We start from the raw sequence: 24149 nt of genomic DNA, 5'->3' as shown, positions 1-24149 counted from the left end.
TTATCACTGTACTCTGACATCACTGCGTGTATTTTCCCTGTACTGTGACATCACTGTATATTATCCCTGTACTGTGACATCACTGTGTGTATTATCCCTGTACTGTGACATCACTGTGTGTATTATCCCTGTACTGTGACATCTCTGTGTGTATTATCCTGTACTGTGACATCACTGTGTGTATTATCCCTGTACTGTGACATCACTGTGTGTATTTTCCCTGTACTGTGACATCACTGTGTGTATTACCCCTGTACTGTGACATCACTGTGTGTATTATCCCTGTACTGTGACATCACTGTGTGTATTACCCCTGTACTGTGACATCACTGTGTGTATTATCCCTGTACTGTCACTGAATTCTGTGAGAATATAATTTCCGATAATCATCTGATATTTGGGATATCTTGGAGTACTGCCATCCTATGGTCTAATCTTTCTTATGACTCGTAGGCGGAGCAGCAGTGTACAGCCGCTGTGAAAAACAATAATCACCCAAAGCCTGAAATCTCATGAATAAAACATGGTCTGCGGGAGAACAACACTTCCTTCTAGAAGTAATTAGCACGTTATTGTTCACACAGGCAAAAAAAAATGTAAAAAATCACCACTCAACAATTAAGGAAGAAACCCAAAAAGAAGATACCTAAAAGGCATCCGGATGTTCATCCGCTCGGCGTATTTGCACAACGTGTCCCACGGACAGTGGACTTTAACAAACATAATGTCGTTGTTGGTTATAGAATTCTAGAAAAAAATGAGAAACATGAGAAAATGTTATTCAAAATAAACAGATACATAAATGGGTACATTTAAAAAAAATTCTGAAAATATTTTAGAGTATAATGGATTCTTGTTGGATGGGACCGTAAGGGGATTTCCTTTTGTAAACCTGCTTTTGCTACATACAAGGAAATGGAAGCACTAAATGTGTAAAGATGACAGATATAACTTAAAGGGACGGGCCAAAAACTCTACTGATGGACAATTTGTAGGATAGGTCCATCAATGGCTGCTCGGCACCATGGAACAAGACGCGTTTCTTTACCCATGTTGTGTTTGGAATCATCACTGCAAATGTGGCTCCCATTAAAGTTAAAGGGTTTGGCCACTTTACTTTAGGGTTTTGTAATGTAAGTGTAAGTGTGTGTGTGGGGTGCAGGATATTAGGTCATTTACAAATTAATTTACAATATATTAAAGGTTCTGCTCTGATTCTTAATATGTAAAGTGATGCGAGTATGGGATTATAATTCAGGCGTTTTGGGCAGTAGCCTGGGGCCTTAACATTCTAGGGGGCCCATGGCCACCCAACAACCCACAAAATTGTATACTGAGAAGAACTTTCATTCATGAAATCCTTGTTCATCTGTTCCTGCTCTCAATACACATGGACACAAAAGCCATTTCTGGACTGTTGATGGTCCTCCAAGGTCCTGAAATCACAGATTGGAAGCAGGAAAGGGACACATCCTCCATTCCCCAGGAAGCTGATTCTAGTGCCAGATGTAAGAAGCGATTTCCACATTTTAGGGGTTATAATATTCATACAGCCCAGGGCCTTAATATTATATGGATGAATACTATAAGGTCCTGGCAGGGCGATTGTTCATGGACAGATAGAGATCACATGACCCTCCATCTGCGGCCATTTTATAGTCAGGAATGTCTGTCTGATAAGGTAAAAGACAGGGGCTTCACTTTACATATCAAGAAAGCGGAGCAGAACTATTACTAGATGTATATTGGTAAGTTACCTTCTATCCTGCCCCCCGCACTTACACATATTACAAAAACCATGAGGTAAAGTGGACAACCCCTTTAATGCTTTCAGCTTCCAATCACAAAAGGAACAATGGGCCAATACGGTGTCCTTAGGTGTTAAGGCACCCAAAAGGTGCTTGGTAGGAGGTTTGGGTGCCTGCTCCTGGTGGGTCATAATTTGTAGAGGGTAGGCTATTAATTCTTATTCTATGGACTCTTCTTGGGGTTTTTCAGGGATTCTCCCAGTTCTTGCATGGGTTTGATATTCCCGGTCTTCAGGGCCCTTGTTCCAGGGGTTCACGGTATCTGCTCCGGCCAGTGAGTGGGCTTCTCAAACCACATTGGGGCACATTTACTTACCCGGTACAGTCGCGATCCCGCGGTGCGTTGTCTGACGTGGATTCCGGTTCTGCCAGGATTCACTAAGGTCGTGCGCCCGATATCCAGCATGTGTCGCTGCTGCGCCGAGGTCCGCCGGAGTTCACCTTCTTCCTGCTGCATGTAAGTGCTTGATCTTGCGACACATTTAGTTTTTTTAAATTCTGCTGTGTTTCCGAATCCGTCGGGTTGTCTGGCAGCCACGCCCCCGGCGGAATTCGGTGCAAAACGGAAAAATTCGGGAAACCCGACGAAAGTGCGGCCGCGGAGCCCTTAGTAAATGAGCCCCATAATGTCACTTGTTACATCAGAGGAAGTGACATCCCATGGTCTGAGCAGATCGCTTGATGGTCAATGTGGGTCCTGTGATCCCCGACACTTCTGGCCAGGCACTGGGGGTTGAAGGCCAAAGAAACGTTGGAACCAAAACCAGGGAAAGTAACATATTTTTTATTCCACCCAACAGATTTTTCCAAAATGGTTCCCATTCTGAAGAAGGTGCTAAAGTATTAGCTGGTGCCAGGTGCTATTCCATAACCTTTTGCAGTGAAAAATTAGCCAAATGTGTCGTGGAATCTTAAGTGGACACGAGATAAGTTATCCGAAATGACACGCTGCTCTGTGGTAACACGTGTCTCACGAAGAGGCTTGTTATAGATTGTCCTACACTGACCACATGGCGGTCGTTAGCTCTTATAAAGTTACTTCTGATAAACTAAATTCAATCCATGTACAAGAGCAGCTTCTTTTCTATAATTAAGGAGATTGTTCCTTCTCGTAGTTGAAGTATAGACACAGCACAGTGGACAAGATGCATTGTAGATCTTAAAGGGGTTTTCCTAAGATTGTAGTGCTGATTTCAGATGGGGTTTTCTCTAGTCAGTATGTGGAGTCTCATCCTTGGGCCAGTAGTATCAGCAGTTATCTCACCAGGACTATCACTATCAATCACTGTGTGTGGGTGGAGTAATCAGGACTATCACTATCAATCACTGTGTGTGGGCGGGGTAATCAGGACTATCACTATCAATCACTGTGTGTGGGCGGGGTAATCAGGACTATCACTGTCAATCACTGTGTGTGGGCGGGGTAATCAGGACTATCACTATCAATCACTGTGTGTGGGTGGGGTAATCAGGACTCTCACTGCCAATCACTGTGTGTGGGCGGGGTAATCAGGACTATCACTGTCAATCACTGTGTGTGGGCGGGGTAATCAGGACTATCACTGTCAATCACTGTGTGTGGGTGGAGTAATCAGGACGCTCACAGCCAATCACTGTGTGTGGGCGGGGTAATCAGGACTATCACTATCAATCACTGTGTGTGGGCGGGGTAATCAGGACTCTCACTGCCAATCACTGTGTGTGGGAGAGTAATCAGGACTCTCACTGTCAATCACTGTGTGTGGGCGGGGTAATCAGGACTCTCACTGTCAATCACTGTGTGTGAGCAGAGAAATCAGGACTCTCACTGTCAAGCACTGTGTGTGGTTGGCATAATCAAGATTCTTACTGTCAATCAATGTGTAGTGCTAATTTCAGATGGGGTTTTCTCTAGTCAGTATGTGGAGTCTCATCCTTGGGCCAGTAGTATCAGCAGTTATCTCACCAGGACTATCACTATCAATCACTGTGTGTGGGCGGGGTAATCAGGACTATCACTATCAATCACTGTGTGTGGGCGGGGTAATCAGGACTATCACTGTCAATCACTGTGTGTGGGTGGAGTAATCAGGACTCTCACAGCCAATCACTGTATGTGGGCGAGGTAATCAGGACTATCACTATCAATCACTGTGTGTGGGAGAGTAATCAGGACTCTCACTGTCAATCACTGTGTGTGGGCGGGGTAATCAGGACTCTCACTGTCAAGCACTGTGTGTGGTTGGCATAATCAAGATTCTTACTGTCAATCAATGTGTAGTGCTAATTTCAGATGGGGTTTTCTCTAGTCAGTATGTGGAGTCTCATCCTTGGGCCAGTAGTATCAGCAGTTATCTCACCAGGACTATCACTATCAATCACTGTGTGTGGGCGGGGTAATCAGGACTATCACTATCAATCACTGTGTGTGGGCGGGGTAATCAGGACTATCACTGTCAATCACTGTGTGTGGGTGGAGTAATCAGGACTCTCACAGCCAATCACTGTATGTGGGCGAGGTAATCAGGACTATCACTATCAATCACTGTGTGTGGGCGGGGTAATCAGGACTCTCATTGTCAATCACTGTGCGTGGGAGGGGTAATCAGGACTCTCACTGTCAATCACTGTGTGTGGGCGGGGTAATCAGGACTAATACTATCAATCACTGTGTGTGGGCAGGGTAATCAGGACTATCACTGTCAATCACTGTGTGTGGGCGGAGTAATCATGACTATCACTGTCAATCACTGTGTGTGGGTGGAGTAATCAGGACTCTCACAGCCAATCACTGTGTGTGGGCGGGGTAATCAGGACTATCACTATCAATCACTGTGTGTGGGCCGGGTAATCAGGAGTCTCACTGTCAATCACTGTGCGTGGGAGGGGTGATCAGGACTCTCACTGTCAATCACTGTGTGTGGGCGGGGTAATCAGGAATAATTCTATCAATCACTGTGTGTGGGCAGGGTAATCAGGACTATCACTGTCAATCACTGTGTGTGGGCAGAGTAATCAGGACTCTCACTGCTAATCACTGTGTGTGGGTGAGGTAATCAGGACTCTCACTGTCAATCACTGTGTGTGGGCCGGGTAATCAGGACTCTCACTGCCAATCACTGTGTGTGGGAGAGTTATCAGGACTCTCACTGTCAATCACTGTGTGTGGGCGGGGTAATCAGGACTCTCACTGTCAATCACTGTGTGTGGGCCGGGTAATCAGGACTCTCACTGCCAATCACTGTGTGTGGGAGAGTAATCAGGACTCTCACTGTCAATCACTGTGTGTGGGCGGGGTAATCAGGACTCTCACTGTCAATCACTGTGTGTGGGCAGAGTAATCAGGACTCTCACTGACAATCACTGTGTAGGCAGAGTAATCAGGACTCTCACTGCCAATCCCTGTGTGTGGGAGGAGTAATCATTACTCCCAATGTCAATCACTGTGTGTGGTTGGCATAATCAAGATTCTTACTGTCAATCAATGTGTAGTGTTGATTTCAGATGGGGTTTTCTCTAATCAGTATGTGGAGTCTCATCCTTGGGCCAGTAGTATCAGCAGTTATCTCACCAGGACTATCACTATCAATCACTGTGTGTGGGCTGGGTAATCAGGACTATCACTATCAATCACTGTGTGTGGGCAGGGTAATCAGGACTATCACTGTCAATCACTGTGTGTGGGCAGGGTAATCAGGACTATCACTATCAATCACTGTGTGTGGGCGGGGTAATCAGGACTATCACTGTCAATCACTGTGTGTGGGTGGAGTAATCAGGACTATCACTGTCAATGACTGTGTGTGGGCGGGGTAATCAGGACTCTCACTGTCAATCACTGTGTTTGGGCGGGGTAATCAGGACTCTCACTGTCAATCACTGTGCGTGGGAGGGGTAATCAGGACTCTCACTGTCAATCACTGTGTGTGGGCGGGGTAATCAGGACTATCACTGTCAATCACTGTGTGTGGGCGGAGTAATCATGACTCTCACTGCCAATCACTGTGTGTGGGTGAGATAATCAGGACTCTCACTGTCAATCACTGTGTGTGGGTGAGGTAATCAGGACTCTCACTGTCAATCACTGTGTGTTGGCCCGGGTAATCAGGACTCTCACTGCCAATCACTGTGTGTGGGAGAGTAATCAGGACTCTCACTGTCAATCACTGTGTGTGGGCGGGGTAATCAGGACTCTCACTGTCAATCACTGTGTGTGGGCAGAGTAATCAGGACTCTCACTGACAATCACTGTGTGTAGGCAGAGTAATCAGGACTCTCACAGACAATCACTGTGTGTGGTTGGCATAATCAAGATTCTTACTGTCAATCAATGTGTAGTGCTGATTTCAGATGGGGTTTTCTCTAGTCAGTATGTGGAGTCTCATCCTTGGGCCAGTAGTATCAGCAGTTATCTCACCAGGACTATCAATATCAATCACTGTGTGTGGGCGGGGTAATCAGGACTATCACTATCAATCACTGTGTGTGGGCGGGGTAATCAGGACTATCACTGTCAATCACTGTGTGTGGGCGGGGTAATTAGGACTATCACTATCAATCACTGTGTGTGGGAGGGGTAATCAGGACTCTCACTGTCAATCACTGTGTGTGGGCGGGGTAATCAGGACTCTCACTGCCAATCACTGTGTGTGGGTGAGGTAATCAGGACTCTCACTGTCAATCACTGTGTGTGGGTGGAGTAATCAGGACTATCACTGTCAATCACTGTGTGTGGGCGGGGTAATTAGGACTATCACTATCAATCACTGTGTGTGGGCAGGGTAATCAGGACTATCACTGTCAATCACTGTGTGTGGGCGGAGTAATCATGACTCTCACTGCCAATCACTGTGTGTGGGTGAGGTAATCAGGACTCTCACTGTCAATCACTGTGTGTGGGCCGGGTAATCAGGACTCTCACTGCCAATCACTGTGTGTGGGAGAGTAATCAGGACTCTCACTGTCAATCACTGTGTGTGGGCGGGGTAATCAGGACTTTCACTGTCAATCACTGTGTGTGGGCAGAGTAATCAGGACTCTCACTGACAATCACTGTGCGTGGGAGGGGTAATCAGGACTCTCACTGTCAATCACTGTGTGTGGGCGGGGTAATCAGGACTATCACTGTCAATCACTGTGTGTGGGCGGAGTAATCATGACTCTCACTGCCAATCACTGTGTGTGGGTGAGATAATCAGGACTCTCACTGTCAATCACTGTGTGTGGGCAGGGTAATCAGGACTCTCACTGTCAATCACTGTGTGTGGGCGGAGTAATCATGACTCTCACTGCCAATCACTGTGTGTGGGTGAGGTAATCAGGACTCTCACTGTCAATCACTGTGTGTGGGTGAGGTAATCAGGACTCTCACTTTCAATCACTGTGTGTGGGCCGGGTAATCAGGACTCTCACTGCCAATCACTGTGTGTGGGAGAGTAATCAGGACTCTCACTGTCAATCACTGTGTGTGGGCGGGGTAATCAGGACTCTCACTGTCAATCACTGTGTGTGGGAGGAGTAATCATGACTCTCACTGTCAATCACTGTGTGTGGTTGGCATAATCAAGATTCTTACTGTCAATCAATGTGTAGGAGGGGTAAACAGGACTGACCATGACTGTTTTTACAAAAAAATCTGTCTCTAAATTATATAAACTTATATTTCACAGTGCTCATTCTCTAACTTCCTATCATACCCTGTCCTCTGATAGGGCAGCAGAAATCCCTCGCTTTAAAAGGCCCCCTAAGGAAATAAACCCAATACTTAATAAATATCCCACTACATATAACATATTCAAAAGAATGTCCCCCTAGAAACCAACAGCAGTTACAAACATCTTTAGAAAATCATAATGAAAAAAAAAAAAACATAAAAACAAAATTGCTCTGCAATGATGTGAGTGGAAGCAAAGTGCTCCTTGATGTTTCACACTAGACACATAAAGCACCCGTCACCACGGCTGGGGGATTCTCAGTCATCCGAAATTGATTTAATGTTAAAGGCTAAAAGCAGGCACCAAGCTGCCCCATTAATATTTTAATTTAAAGCAAACAACCAGTCATATAACTATAAGCACAAGAAAAGGCATTTAGCTGCCGGAACCCATTACAAACACATCCCGATGAGTTTATTTCACCCCATATACTTACTTCCCTCTCCAGCATGAGGCCCTCGGCTCGCAGGTTCTTCTCGAAGGTGCTCCGTTTCTCGATCTGCGGGCTGGACTTCTTATATACCAAGATATAATCTATGCGCTTTATCCCATCCTTGAAATATAAGCCGAGGGACGCCACCGAAGTCATTTCATTCTGGATGGATAGACGAAAGGAAGCGGTTAATGAGATGCGTCAGTGTATGTCATGTGGTACTCTAAAAGACCTTAGATCTTGGACAAATCTTAGTAGTTAGAAGTAGGTCAATTGTAACACACAACATTGTGGTACGGACAGGAATTGGAGAAGAAGATGACTTTCTGTCTACCCAGGTCAAGATTTGTAGGGTCACTAAGCTGTCAGTCAAAAGAAAGAGGCGGGGTTCACTGTCAGCCTGGGAGAACATTTGACTTTTTTCTTTAGAAGTTGACTTATATCTATTCATTGGCATATCAGAAAAACGTCTGTAATTAAGGTAGAGTACAGTGCAGATAAGTTTAGGTGATAGGGGGAAAACTTTTAAAGGAAACCTACCTCTGCTCGCATGACGAAATCATGCGAGCAGACCACCCGGTAGGCTATTTAATAGTGATGCCGGCACATACTTTAGTTAGGCTTGGCAAACTTTAGTTTTGTTTAAAAAAACGATTAACTTACATATGTAAATAGCCCTCCGGTGCTAACCCTACGTCATCTTCGGAAGGGCGATGGTTTCCGATGTTTAAATATTCACGCCTCCTTCATTGTACCCGTCCTCCTTCAGGTTCCGAGAGCCGTGACGTCACCAAGCTCTCGGCACCTATCGCGTATGCGCAGATACTAACTCTCGCACAGCCGGACGGCGAGAGTGAAGGAGGCGTGAATATTTAAACATCGGATGACGTAGGGGTAGCACCGGAGGGCTATTTACATATGTAAGTTAATAGTTTTTTTGGCAAAACTAAAGTTCGCCGAGCCTAACTAAAGTATGTGCCGGCATCACTATTAAATAGCCTACCGGGTGGTCTGCTCGGATGATTTCATCATGTGAGCAGTGGTAGGTTTCCTTTAACCTGCTGGGGGGGGGGGGGGTAAAATTTTGTGACAGGTCTTCTTTAACAGGCAGCCGCCTCCTCCGCTTATCATAAACTAAATAGAAGGAATGAGTTAAGAAGCCAGACAAAAGCAGATAAAATCATTTTTCTTTAACATGATACATTATGAAGTTTCTTCTATCCACCCGCACGGTTCATTTATGAAACATTGTTCAATAACTAGAGACACACTTCATAGAACGTGAAGTCCACAATTCTATTATTCATATCATCTCTGTCATGAAGCATGAAGACTTGGTCTCGTATGACAGCGAGACACCAAATACAAGTCCCAGTGTCAGCTACACATCATTTCACTCTCATCCAGACCTTTCCGATTTTTCTTTTATTACACTTTATGTCCGTTCTCCCGGGGTAATGAGTGTGGAATATCTCCGAGCCCCGTCCAACTAATTCATTCCGAGAGCTTGACCTTCACGGTGAGCGGAATATCCGGTTTCCATGACCTGTTTTGCAATTCTATGGTCCTGTTACTTGTTTAAATAATCCATTGCAGAAAGTGTATTCGCTTGCAGGATCCACCACCTGATTGGCTGTTTCATCACCTTTAGAAATTTCTGCTTGTTACATGAAAGCAGCAGTAAGCGGACAGTAGCGATTAGACACCTGTGTGAAAGCCGGAACCACAGCTTAGCGCACGCTGACCGCCGGCTACTATTTCACGGATAAAAGCTTCCATTAATTATCTAGTTGTGCTCCTCTCTCCACCATCGTAAGGTGGAATTCATCATTAGGAAGTGGAAAATGAACCCTCCGAGCGTCATAATATCTAGTTTTATACGTATTTTGGGCTAAAGAAGTTGTACCAAGTTTTATAAACCGGCTACTGGGATGGACCCATCAAAGATCGAGAGAACAGGGGTCTTGTTCACGCTAATGGATTGAGTAACAGGTCGAGTATTTATACTGCCACTCCATTCCTTACTAGGCTTGACTACATCCAGAATTCTCACAGGTCAAGTATGAGTCCTGCCGCTCCAGCAGGTCATGAGAACAGAAACCCCCGTTCTTGCGATCAGTAGGGATCTCAGCATTTGGATCCCCACCAATCAGATTGTTATCCCTTATAATATAGATAAGGTATAACAATCATACTTGGCCCAACCCCTTTAAATATACAACAACTTTGTCTTTGCAATTGTACAGGACACCGTCTACTACAATGTAAGGTTGGGACGCCAGTGTAGGCCCAAGTACGACAGAAACAATTGGAATTGTGTCTTTGTCGTTGTGATTGTAGAAGGTCTGGGAAATTCAGCGCAAATCGGAAACTATCGTGAAACCAACGAAAGTGCTGTAATCGGACCCTTAGTAAATGAGCCCCAGCGTGTCTGCCTTGTTTGTCGATACCGAGTACCAGATTAAGAGTGGTGAAGGCTAATTGGGCGAAAAACTGGTGAAGGCCCCAATTTATTATTTTTTTTTACCTAAGTAAAAATTATAGTTCTACAGCCTTTCTTGACGGCTGCCCCAGAACATCTTCATACACAACACAGCTGCCCCAGAGCATCTTCATACACACCTCAGCAACCCCACAACCTCTTCACACACACCTCAGCTGCCCCAGAACATCTTCATACATACCGATATTGCTGTATAAAAAGCTGTATCACTCCACCACTCCAAGAATGTGAATCCCCCCTCCACCTGCACACTAGACGGGGGCCCTGGGGCATATGCCCCGGGTACCCTCCCTATAATCTGGCCTTGACGTTACCTAAACATTTTACTGATATCTCAAACACCAATAATAGGGGGGAAGGGGGCTAGGGAAAGCACTTAGGTACTGTTTGGGGAACTGAACTATTGGAACAGGTAAAGGTCAGACACTTAACCTCTATCTTTTTAATTACGTTTTACCATAAACTGCTCCTAAAAGCCTCCCTGTCACAGTCTCCAATTGTGCAGATCGAGAGTTTAACCCAAGATTGAGCAAATGTTATATACTCTGCATTTCAGCCTTACTTCAATTATTTCATTCCCGCTGACCACCTTCTACTTGTTGTTTGCACGCCCTTTGCATTTATATGGCAGCATTAGGTTTGGATAATAGGAACATATTTCAGGATAGTCTCTCTAATGTAATCAATACGATTTCAGTCTTATAAAGCACAGCAGTTAATTTTCCATTCACTATGTGAATATCTGGAGCATTTTATGAAAATTAGTGCAATAAATAAGCAATTACCTGCGAGATTCATCTAAATATAAACTGCACGTAGAGTGGCGCTTCATGTTACCGTAATTTTCCCCGTATCATTATCAACACGGAACATTTTGCTATTATGATGATGATATTAGTCCTTACTCGATCAGGGACTTGTCTACGACCATTAACAAAGGTCATATTAAGAATCAATGAAGAATTTTGGGACCAAAAAAGTTTGGGAATGTCATGTTTGTTAAATGGAGGATATGAATTTTTAACCCTTCCCACTTATGGGGCAGTAAGAAGGTCTTAGGATTCTGTACCCCCAGATTTCGATCTCAGTAAAAATTCTAGTTAACCAGGCAATAAAATGTTTAAAAATATGAAGAAAAAAAAGAAGAGAAATATCCAAAAATCCCCAGAAGTTTCGGCATGAATGGCCCAAAATTTACAATGTAAAAAAAATTGCAAAAAAATCTTGCAAAATTCTTTCCCTCCCAAAAAATGAAACCCCAGCAATTAAAAGGTATGAAGTTTCATTTTTTTGGGGGAGGAGTTGCGTTTTTAATTGCTGCAGTTAGAAATGCAACCCGCTCTGCAAAAAACAAACCCTCATACATCTAAATTGATGGAAAAATAACAAAAAATTTTATAGCTTGAAAAAAAAGCCAAATTAAAGATCTTAATTTTATCCTTCAGTTTTCATTATGATAATGATTCACTCTCTTCCGCCTTCTGTGATTGGGTGTTGACTGCATCTGAACTAACCCCTTACTTCTCTGCCTCTGTATCAATCATTGTAACACAGTCACAGAGCAAATTAGAAGTAGGAGGGTGCCAAAGCCCCTTGCAATTATCCCAAACACGGATGGATTAAGACTGCCGCGGGCCCTTGGCTGTATGAAAATTTTGCCCTATCACCAGTCGATTGTTTTACATTTTCTGAAATTTACTGCCTACACAGAGTACCAGAACCAAGCTTCATGGAAAATGAGGGTGTGGATTTCTTATGATTTTAGTTCTGCAGTTTACAGACCTTTGGAGGACCTTCAAGGGTCCTGCAAAGTGTACATGTGTATAGAGCAGGCTCACATGTAAGTGGATTTCAGTGCTGCAGATCCTTCTCTTTACTACGTCCTAAGTGCAAAGTCAAACTTGTTGGGTTTTTTAGGTCCATTGAATCCTAGGGCCCGGGGCGGTCGCCCCAAACCACCTATTAAATAATCCACTTCTACTCATCTGTGTTCTCTTTACAAGCTCTAAAGTGCCCCCTACAGGCCTTAAAGTTCTATGTTTGGGTAAAAATTAGCTGCATAAGTAGAACCACAATTTACAGGTAACACAATCCCTGTTATCAGATTTGATGCTGCCCCCTCTGGCTCTATGCTAAGCAGAACTGGAGGGCGCCTTTAAGTATCTTCCCTATCTATAAATATCTATCTATATTTTTACTACCTAATAAAGGAGGTTCCTATAGAGCAAGTTAATGAGTTTCTATAATGAACATATTACCGTAATACTAAATTATATTGATTGACGTTTTACATCCATTTCCCTAATGGACTCCTATCAACGTCAAATACACAATGTAGCGGACGATCATGTTAAACAATTGGGCTGTAAATAACATATAGGGGGTCATTTACTAAGGGCCCGATTCACGGTTTCCCGATGTGTTACCCAAATATTTCCGATTTGCGCCGATTTCCCCTGAATTGCCCCGGGATTTTGGCACACGCGATCGGATTGTGGCGCATCGGCACTGGCATGCACGTGACGGAAATCGGGGGGGGGGGGGGGGGGGTGCGTGGCCGAACGAAAACCCGATGGATTTGGAAAAAACGGCCGCATTTAAAAAAAAAAATCTGTCGCGGAGCTTGCACTTACCTTCACTCAGCCCGGCTCGGTGAACTCCAGCGCGTTCCGATGCTTTTCAGCGCAGCAGCGCCACCTGGCGGACGGCGGAGGAACTACCTTAATGACTCCCGGACGGACCGAATCCAGCGCAGAGAACCCGCCGCTGGATAGCGAATGGACCGGGTAAGTAAATCTGCCCCATAATCTTGCATATAGGTAGTCCAGGGCGAGTTAAGACATGGTCCCTGGGCTATATGAAAATCGTGGGCCATTACTAGTCTAATTATTTCATGGCATATCCATATGGTACTAGAATAAAGATAGTTGGTAAAAGAGGGGGTCACTTCTGTCCACTTTTAGTTCTGCAGATTAAGGACCTTTGGAGGACCTTTAAAGGTCCTCTAAAGATCCTTGTATACATAGAGGTTGAGGATTTCATGGCTGGAGGTCCTTTTCTTTTTTATCTCTACAGGACAGTATCAAAATTAGTGATTGGGTGAGGTAGTCATGGGCCCTGGGCGGCCGCCCAATCTGCCTGTATTATAATCCACTACTGTCAGTAGTACAGACAGTCCCCGGGTTACGTACAAGATGGTTCTTGCAGGTTTGTTCTTAAGTTGAATTTGTATGTAAGTCGGAACTGTATATTTTATCATTGTAACCCCGGTCAAAATTTTTTTGGTTTCTTTGGCAATTGGATTTTAAAAATGTTGGGTTGTCATCAGAACCAGAATTAATAATAAAACTTAATTGCAGATTCCTGTGATAACTCTTATAGATGTTTATTGTAGCCTAAGGCTAAAGTACAGTAAATTACTAACATCCAGAGGTCCGTTTGTAACTAGGGGTCGGGTGTTCTTAAGTAGGGGCCGCCTGTATATGGGATATGTGCTCGGGTAAATTATGTCCTTTCAGATGCTCCATAATATTGAATTTTCATATCTCATCCTTAAGTTCCTATTGACTTTCCGATGCCTGTGAAAACTACAAAGTCAATTACTTTTGACTGGTGCTTTATGTTTGTTACTGTGTTATAATTCATGTTTTATGAGGCTCTTTTGAAGAATATGTCTGCGGTTTTATGAAGGTATAAAAAATGCAGCCAATTTGCAATTTAAAGGGAAACCATTTTGGAATTTCTAAGCACAAACACGTGTCTGGAAAGCTTTATACCTAAGATCCATGTAGGACGGGATAACGATGATGTCCTTCTTTATTTGGGGAGATTAAGGGTTATGCAGAAATTGAATGCAATAACTATTGACCAGCGAAGAGTCATGGAGGCGGAGAAAATGTGCAGTCAAGTGTCCCATCTTGTCTAAGTGCTAATTGCGCAGACAATTGGGCTTATTTACTAAGGGCCCGCGGACACAGTTTAGCCGGATTTTCCGACGTTTTCATGTTTTGCACGGCTGTGACAGGTATTTAACAGGTGTGTGTGCTGGAATTGTGTCGCACGTGATCGGATTTTGGCGCAGCTGCGCCGGCTTCATGCGGCAGAAATCGGGGGGCGTAGCCGTCGGACGATCCGACGGATACAGACTGAGCTCGGGATTTAACATTCAAATTGTGTCGCAAGACAATGCACTTACATACACCAGGAAGAAGAAGGTGAACTCCGGGGACCTGAGCGGGGAAGTGACACATGCAGGATATCAGGCGCACGATCTTAGTGAATCGCGGAAAAGTGTATTATAATCGGACAATGCACTTTTGATGAACTCCTCCGGACGGGTAAGTAAATGTGCCCCAATAGCTTGTGCATGGGCGCTGAGCAGGAAACCCCTTTACACCCCCATACGCCCACATGATATGAAGATTCCCAGACTACCCCTTTAAGTCTTGCAATTTGCCAATTTCTGAAATTTTGTGACCAGTGGGGACTGGAGTGTATTTGTGCATCTTTAGCAACTTTTTGGCGCAAATCAGTGATAAATCATGCACCACAACCTCTCTCAGCCATTGTAGTTCAAAGATGAATTTGGCACAAAGCAGTAAAACCAGTGCACCATGAGTTTCAGTGCACCAGCAGCTCAGTGAAGGATAGAAGAGTTGGGGAGAGACAGGACAGAGAAGTGTCCCCCTGTAGTAGTGAGGAGGATACTGGCCGGAATTACAGGGGGACAGAAGAAGATCAATGTATCTGTTGTCTACGTATTGGCAGACACATACAGGTAAGGGCTCTTTCACATTGGTGGTTGGTTTTCACGTCCGTGGTTCAGTGATTTCCACGGATGCCTCACAAAGCCATTGATTTCTATGGGTGTTTGCACATTGGCTTGTATTCTCACTGATCCGTTGTCCATGGAAATAATTATGAAACGTCCTATTTTTTCACAGATGCAGATCACAGAAAGCAATAGAAGTCTATTTCGGAATAAAAAAATTAGTTTTTTTTTCACCAATGAAACTGAATCGCCAGGTGTGATGTTTGCACAGCAATGTTAAACTTCGGGGGGGTTGCGGACACTGAGACAAAATGGAAGAAAAGCGGAGACACAACGGAGACAAAACGCGACGGATGCGCAACTGAAGGTGACCAGCAACGCCAATGTGAACGAGCCCTTAGATAGGGAGAGTAATAGATCTGACAGATATCCAGATAGGAAAAAGCTGTGGAACTGGATTAAACACATTTCTAAAGACATTTTTACTTCTGTGTATCTACATCTACAGTATAATCCTGCGCAGAACACGTCAGACATCACTAACCTGTGAGGAGAAGTAGTGGAGATGTGAGCAGGATGGACAGCTGGACGCTCCGCACTTCTCTAGTATTATACAGGCAAATGTTTATCAAAAGGAAACACATTGAGGCTTCTGTCCTTCTACATCAGCTGGGAAATGTCTTTATCGTGTCTTATTATAAAATACTAGGGCAGATTTATCAAGTGTCTGAAAGTCAGAATATTTCCAGTTGCCCATGGCAACCAATCACAGTTCAGCTTTGATTTAACCAGAGCTCATGAATATTTTAAAGGGGAGCTGTGATTGGTTGCCATGGGCAAATGGAAATATTCTGACTTGCAGACACTTGATAAATCTGCCCCATTGTTATATATTGGGCCACATTTATCACTTTTGTGCGCCTAAGTGTAATAGTTGCGCCTAAATTCTGGTGAACTGTTGCGCCAGAATAATCACAAGCTACAACCATCTGTGATAAGGTAATTTCCTGCCTCTTATTAATCACTTTACTTTAACACAGTTTAGGCGCAATTTTGGCGCAGTTTAGGCGCAATGTTAGATTCGGGCACTTACATGTGACCCTGCTACAAGCTCCTCTCTGCTTCTCCCGCAGCCCAGAATGAAGATAACACTCACAGCAGCACCCAGGTGTGTGACACCCTGCACCCAGTGACCTCCTCAGCAGGGGCTTCTCCTGGAGGGGATCCCCCAGTGCTGGTCTCCTGCTGCACCCCTGTAATTCTGCACAGTATCCCCCTCAAACACTGGTGATACTGTGCAGAATTACATGGGGGACACTTGTCTGTAGTATCTGCAACATTCTGCAAAGTTCTCTTCTCTCTTGCTCTGAGCAGAAGGTGATGAACTGTAAATAGAGTCTGCAGCTCCTGTCTGCAGAGTATCTAATGTCTGTATTATCTGTACTAGTGTCTGTAGTGTATGTAGTGTGTGTATTATCTGTACTAGTGTCTGCAGTGTATGTAATGTCTGTATTATCTGTACTAGTGTCTGCAGTGTATGTAATGTCTGTATTATCTGTACTAGTGTCTGCAGTGTATGTAGTGTCTGTATTATCTGTACTAGTGTCTGTAGTGTATGTAGTGTCTGTATTATCTGTACTAGTGTCTGTAGTGTATGTAATGTCTGTATGATCTGTACTAGTGTTTGCAGTGTATGTAGTGTCTGTATTATCTGTACTAGTGTTTGCAGTGTATGTAGTGTCTGTATTATCTGTACTAGTGTCTGCAGTGTATGTAATGTCTGTATTATCTGTACTAGTGTCTGCAGTGTATGTAGTGTCTGTATTATCTGTACTAGAGTCTGCAGTGTATGTAGTGTGTGTATTATCTGTACTAGTGTCTGCAGTGTATGTAGTGTCTGTATTATCTGTACTAGAGTCTGCAGTGTATGTAGTGTCTGTATTATCTGTACTAGTGTCTGTAGTGTATGTAGTGTCTGTATTATCTGTACTAGTGTCTGTAGTGTATGTAATGTCTGTATGATCTGTACTAGTGTTTGCAGTGTATGTAGTGTCTGTATTATCTGTACTAGTGTCTGTAGTGTATGTAGTGTGTGTATTATCTGTACTAGTGTCTGCAGTGTATGTAATGTATCTATTATATGTTCCAGTGTCTGTATGATGTACTACTGTCTGGCTGAGCTTTGCTGCTAGAAATGAGCTGTTCTGCAAAGGGGCTCAGTGCTTTCTTCTCAGATAACGCCACCTTCGGACTGGAGTGTTTTTGCGCCCGTTTTTGCACCTAAATTAAAACGTTGCAAGTAATCAATATCATTAGGCACAGCAAAACATCTGGATTGGTAAGATAGGTGAGGGAAAACTGGTTATTTTTGCTGCACGGCTAGTTTGGCGTTTAGTTGCAAAAATGGCACAAAAACGGTGCGCCTGAATGAAAAGGCGCAAAAACAAAACGAGAAAACGAGTGATACATGTGGCCCATAATCTCATATCTATCTATCTATCTATCTATCTCATATCTATCTATATATCTATCTATCTATCTCATATCTATCTATATATCTATTTATCTATCTATCTCATATCTATCATCTATCTATCTCATATCTATCATCTATCTATCTAATATCTATCTATCTATCTATCTATCTATCTATCTATCTATCTATCTATCTATCCCATATCTATCTATCTATCTATCTATCTATCTCATATCTATCTGTCTATCTCTATCTATCTCATATCTATCTATATATCTATTTATCTATCTCATATCTATCATCTATCTATCTCATATCTATCTCATATCTATCATCTATCTATCTAATATCTATCTATCTATCTATCTATCTATCTATCTATCTATCTACCTATCGATCGATCTCACATCTATCTATCTCATATGTATCTCATATCTATCTATCTATCTATCTATCTATCTATCTATCTATGTGTCTATATATATGTCTCTCTTTCTGACCATGCTTAGGAAAGGCAATGCTATGAGTTACGCAAAAAAAGGTGCCTTTTTTAAAATTCGGCTGATTTGGCTTAAAATAAGGCCCCCAAAACTCTTCATTTGACAAAGAGCCAAAAGACAGATGAAATGCAAAAAATAAACTCACAACAGATGCAAAAACAGAGCTTAGAGAATGGGGAAATAAGATAAATGACCCCCAATGTATATAGCATATAAGGCTTGACAAAGGCTGGGACACAGCTGAAACGTTGCTAGAGGTGGAATAAACACCACATTTTCATTCACTAATTGGAGTGCTGCAGTTTCTTTATTTATTTGGAGATATATATATATTAGAGAAATAAAACCTATATATATATATATATATATACATACAGTATACCGTTAAACAAATAATTCAGTAAAAAATGGTCAAATAATACATATTTGAGAAATCAGCAAAAATGACAATCTATATACAATTATACATTATAGATCATTCATTATACATTCATTATATTATGATGATTTGATTATTATTATTATTATCATAATTATATTACTGCCCCAGAATATTATTGGACATCTGAAGATGCACCATATGATAGTAAAAATTTTATAATACCTAACAATTTTAAAAAAATTACTATCCAGAAAGATGTAGAGAAGTTTGTCCTACCATGTCCTGCATATCCAGGGTCTCCATGCTGCTTCTATGCGGAGGCGCTGGCAGATGTGTCCATGTTCCGGGCAGGTTAATCACCTTGTAACTAACCACAGAGACCGTGATGTCTTCTCCACAGCCAGGAGGCTGCCGCTCCATTAACTTGAGTTTAGCTTTGGACAATTGACTGCTCTGGGATTTGCGGAGAGTTTCTCTCCATCCCCAGAGATGCGTTCATTTCTCCGGCATACCTTTCTAATGGACACAGGATAAGTATCCGAGCTCTTACTACAAGTATGGAATACCGGGAGCAGCAGCCTATCCATCAGGTTATGAATTTATTATCATCCCGTCTGGGCCTTGTACACATGTGCTGCCACATTGTGATGGGGAAGTGTCGGCCTCCTTATCTGTTCCCTTCAGGATTTTATGCCGAGCGGTTTGTTTTTTTTTCGGGTTTGATGCATGTTTATGTGACATCTCAATAATTCACATCCTTGGAGTGTAGTCAGCGCTGGAAAAGAAGGCATTAGGGATTGAAGAAATGGGACAGGGAGAAGGTTACCCGGGTAATGCCAGGCTACAACATCCGGCGGCTCACGTTATCTCCATATTGTGCGCACATTGCAAGATACAGGAAGTATGTGGAGGTATTTTATCCACAAAACTTTCTATCCCTGTAGCCCGCCTGACAATATATCACACTTAACACTTTTATACATATAGGGCCACATTTATCACTTTTGTGCGCCTACGTGTAGTAGTTGCACGTAAATTCTGGCGAACTGTTGTGCCAGAACTATCACAAGCTACAACCATCTGTGATAAGGTAATTTCCTGCCTCTTATTAATCACTTTACTTTAACACAGTTTAGGCGCAATTTTGGTGCAGTTAAGGCGCAATGTTAGATTCGGGCACTTACATGTCATCCTGCTACAAGCTCCTCTCTGCTTCTCCCACATCCCAGAATGAAGATAACATTCACAGCAGCACCCAGGTGTGTGACACCCTGCACCCAGTGACCTCCTCAGCAGTGGCTTCTCCTGGAGGGGATCCCCCTGTGCTGGTCTCCTGCTGCACCCCTGTAATTCTGCACAGTATTCCCCTCAGACACCAGTGGGGACATTCTGCTACACGGGGACACTGGTCTGTAGTATCTGCAAAATTCTGCAAACTTCTCTCCTGTCTTGCTCTGAGCTGAGGCTTCTGGTGTCTGTTGTGTCTGTATTATCTGTACTAGAGTCTGTAGTGTCTGCATTATCTATATTAGTGTCTGTTTTATCTGTACTAGTGTATGTATTATCTGTACTAGTGTCTGCAGTGTATGTAGTGTCTGTAGTGTATGTAATGTCTGTATTACCTGTACTAGTGTCTGTAGTGTATGTAATGTCTGTATTATCTGTACTAGTGTCTGTAGTGTCTGTATTATCTGTATTAGTGTCTGTATTATCTGTACTAGTGTCTGCAGTGTATGTAATGTCTGTATTATCTGTACTAGTGTCTGCAGTGTATGTAGTGTCTGTATTATCTGTTCTAGTGTCTGCAGTGTATGTAATGTCTGTATTATCTGTACTAGTGTCTGCATTGTATGTAATGTCTGTATTATCTGTACTAGTGTCTGCAGTGTATAAAGTGTGTGTATTATCTGTACTACTGTCTGCAGTGTATGTAATGTCTGTATTATCTGTACTAGTGTCTGTAGTGTATGTAATGTCTGTATTATCTGTACTAGTGTCTGCAGTGTATGTAATGTCTGTATTATCTGTACTAGTGTCTGCAGTGTATGTAGTGTCTGTATTATCTGTTCTAGTGTCTGCAGTGTATGTAATGTCTGTATTATATGTTCTAGTGTCTGGCTGAGCTCTGCTGCTGGGGATGAGCTGCTCTGCACAGGTGCTTTCTTCTCAGATAACGCCACCTTCGGGCTGGAGTGGAGCACCTAAATGAAAAGTCGCAAGTGATGAATATCATTAGGCGCAGCAAAACATCTGGATTGGTAAGATAGATGAGGGAAAGCTGGTTATTTTTGCTGCGCGGCTAATTTGGCGTTTAATCGCAAAAATGTCGCAAAAACGGTGCGCCTGAATGAAAAGGCGCAAAAACAACAGAAAAAACAAGTGATACATGTGGCCCATAGGGCCACATTTATCACTTTTGTGCGTCTAAGTGTATTAGTTGCACCTAAATTCTGGCAAACTGTCACCCAGTGACCTCCTCAGCAGGGGCTTCTCCTGGAGGGGATCCCCCAGTGCTAGTCTCCTGCTGCACCCCTGTAATTCTGCACAGTATTCCCCTCAGACACCAGTGAGGTCATTCTGCTACTCTGGGACACTTGTCTGTAGTATCTGCAAAATTCTGCAAACTTCTCTCCTGTCTTGCTCTGAGCTGAGGCTTCTGGTGTCTGTAGTGTCTGTATTATCTGTACTAGTGTCTGTAGTTTCTGTTTTATCTGTACTAGAGTCTGTAGTGTCTGCATTATCTGTGTCTGTTTTATCTGTACTAGTGTATGTATTATCTGTACTAGTGTCTGCAGTGTATGTAGTGTCTGTAGTGTATGTAATGTCTGTATTATCTGTAGTAGTGTCTATAGTGTATGTAATGTCTGTATTATCTGTACTAGTGTCTGTAGTGTCTGTACTAGTGTCTGTATTATCTGTACCAGTGTCTGCAGTGTATGTAGTGTCTGTAGTGTATGCAATGTCTGTATTATCTGTACTAGTGTCTGCAGTGTATAAAGTGTGTGTATTATCTGTACTACTGTCTGCAGTGTATGTAATGTCTGTATTATCTGTACTAGTGTCTGCAGTGTATGTAGTGTCTGTATTATCTGTTCTAGTGTCTGCAGTGTATGTAGTGTCTGTATTATCTGTTCTAGTGTCTGCAGTGTATGTAATGTCTGTATTATCTGTTCTAGTGTCTGCAGTGTATGTAATGTCTGTATTATATGTTCTAGTGTCTGGCTGAGCTCTGCTGCTGGGGATGAGCTGCTCTGCACAGGGGCTCAGTGTTACTTCTCAGTTTAAGCCACCGTGGAGTGTTTTTGCGCCCGTTTTTGCACCTAAATGAAAAGTCGCAAGGGATGAATATCATTAGGCGCAAGAAAACATCTGGATTGGTAAGATAAATGAGGGAAACCTGGTTATTTTTGCTGAACGACTAGTTTGGCGTTTAATCACAAAAACGGTGCGCAGTATGGAAAGGCGCAAAAACAACTGAAAAAACGAGTGATACATGTGGCCCGTAGTATTTACATTTTACAGTGGATCCTCTTATTTGCTTAAAGGAAATCTACCATCGAAATCCATTATGATAAATCAGGATCACTTACTGATAGATCCAGGCACTGTGACTGTGATTTTGATAGTAGATTTCCTTAGAATAAAAGTTCATTTTTAGATTCTCCACCTATCAATCCCATGATGCCTCAGCACAGAAGCATATCTCCTGGGATTATTCTCGCCATCTACTGATCCATTTTTTAACTGATAATGTGCTGCACCTCTAACACATTAAAATTGGGAAAAGGTCAAGTTTTCCAGGGAATCCTGGAAAAATCCCTGTAGACAGGGGTGACCAAAGTAAGGGAAGGAAACGTACCATGCTCTTACCACCGGTGGGGTTTTTAATCTTGAGCATCATGGGAACCTGCTTTAGCCATCAGTAGCTGCCAATGTCAGAAGACCTCACTTGCGGTCTTCCAACGTCTGGTCAGTGCCCCTCCTAAGTTATAACCAGTCTCCCCTTCCACAGCCCCCAATGGATTTTACAGGATTCATGGACAACCTCTTTAAAGCTGACTTCAACTTGTAACATAAGTATACAGTCAGGGAGACCAACTGTGTGACAGGAACCTGTTCATGCCTATAAGTAACTGATAGAATATAGATCTGATGTCTATGTTGGGTGACACATAGATCTCCATAGACTCCTGTATAGAAAGCATATCATGGGGGCAGATTCACTCTGCTGCTACGCGACCAACCCAATGTGATACATGGAGATAGAAAGTAAAAGAATAGACAAGGGACTGACACGTGTAATACCAGAATCAAATGCATTTGTTTGCCTGGAATGTCCCTTTAAGGTTTGGAAGTTGAAAGTTTCCATAATCAAGACCCTACAAGAAGCATCTGTCACTTTGACCATTAATCAATGTTTTCACACACACCCCTTACCCCAAGATACCTGATGAGGCTGTTGTCCTAGTCCCCCTGTTCCCAACAGTTTATGTTCTCATTTGGTGGAGTCTCCTCAAGCTTCCCATACAGGACAGGGAAAGGTGATAGTCAAAGCTAAAGCCCAAGGAACAAGCAGAGCAATCTACTTACACTTGGACATGCGGAGCATTAGCGCCCAACGTCAACTGTTGAACGGACACATGGATGCCACATGGTGATGATATTCCGATCTACCTGATCTAATAGGACTCGACAGGGTTAAAAAGTGGCATCTTCTACTCTTTCACATTGGCTTAATGTTTAAGAGGACCTTGAAACAACTCCAACACTTTGCATCTTTTATAGGCCCTTCAATTTATTCTGGCACAATTAGAATTTATTCTGTAGCCCAACATACCCGAGCAGTGGATTACTGTTACTGTAGCCCACCATGGCCGAGAAATTGGTTGTCAACTGTCAACTGGGCAGTCCAAGGTTGTCTGCTTCAGTATAGGTCCGCCCACCTGACTAGTGATTACTAGAAAGCCTAATTGACATGGGACAAGTCAACCCCCATGACCATGCAGATCCGTGGTGGGACATATTGGGGCAAATTTACTTACCCGGCCCGATTGCGTGCGCCAAAATCCCGGGGCAATTCAGGGAAAATAGGCGCAAATCGGAAATATTCGGGTAACACGTCGGGAAAACAACGAATCGGGCCCTTAGTAAATGACCCCCAATATATTTGTGTGGATATTCTGCACCCTCTTCAAAGGATATCAATAATTACTGGCAAGAAATATCATCATAGCAGGAGTTTCAAAGGATGGGAACCCAAAATGATCACTAAAACGATGGGTGTTGTGTATCTCTGCTCTTCTCTTGTTGGAAGTGTTTGTTGAGTTCATAGAAGTTTGTATTTTTTTGATTTGGAATTTTTGGGGCCCTCTGCTAAACTGAGTGATCACCCTAATGCTCACATTAAGGAGTATCCCGAAGAAGCCAATATGCTGAATGGCTTGTGGTCAACATCCCACTTCTTCCCAATTCCCAAAGATGGTAACATCCCACTGAAGGGTCCCAAACTACTGCATAGACTGAGTTATGGGTCAATCCATCCAACGTTTTAGCTATCGGTAAGAATCTTACCCCCCCCCCCCC

The 24149-nt window shown here is 43.1% G+C and overlaps 1 protein-coding gene across 3 annotated transcripts in view; it reads right to left on the bottom strand.

Annotated features, from left to right (window-relative positions):
• The window catches only part of ANO3 (anoctamin 3), a 246029-nt gene that overhangs the window by 114942 nt on the left and 106938 nt on the right, over nt 1–24149 (bottom strand). For all 3 annotated transcript variants that reach the window (XM_072118543.1, XM_072118544.1, XM_072118545.1), the window contains exons 5-6: nt 7938–8096; nt 647–747 (exon numbers count right to left, since the gene is read on the bottom strand). In XM_072118543.1, coding sequence (XP_071974644.1) covers nt 647–747; nt 7938–8096 — 260 coding nt within the window. The remainder of the gene's footprint in view (nt 1–646; nt 748–7937; nt 8097–24149) is intronic.

The sequence above is a fragment of the Engystomops pustulosus genome, chromosome 7, assembly GCF_040894005.1.
Source record: "Engystomops pustulosus chromosome 7, aEngPut4.maternal, whole genome shotgun sequence".
Classification (NCBI taxonomy): domain Eukaryota; kingdom Metazoa; phylum Chordata; class Amphibia; order Anura; family Leptodactylidae; genus Engystomops; species Engystomops pustulosus.
The sequence above is the reverse complement of the archived record's forward strand: the minus strand, read 5'-3'. Positions and strand labels throughout refer to the sequence as shown.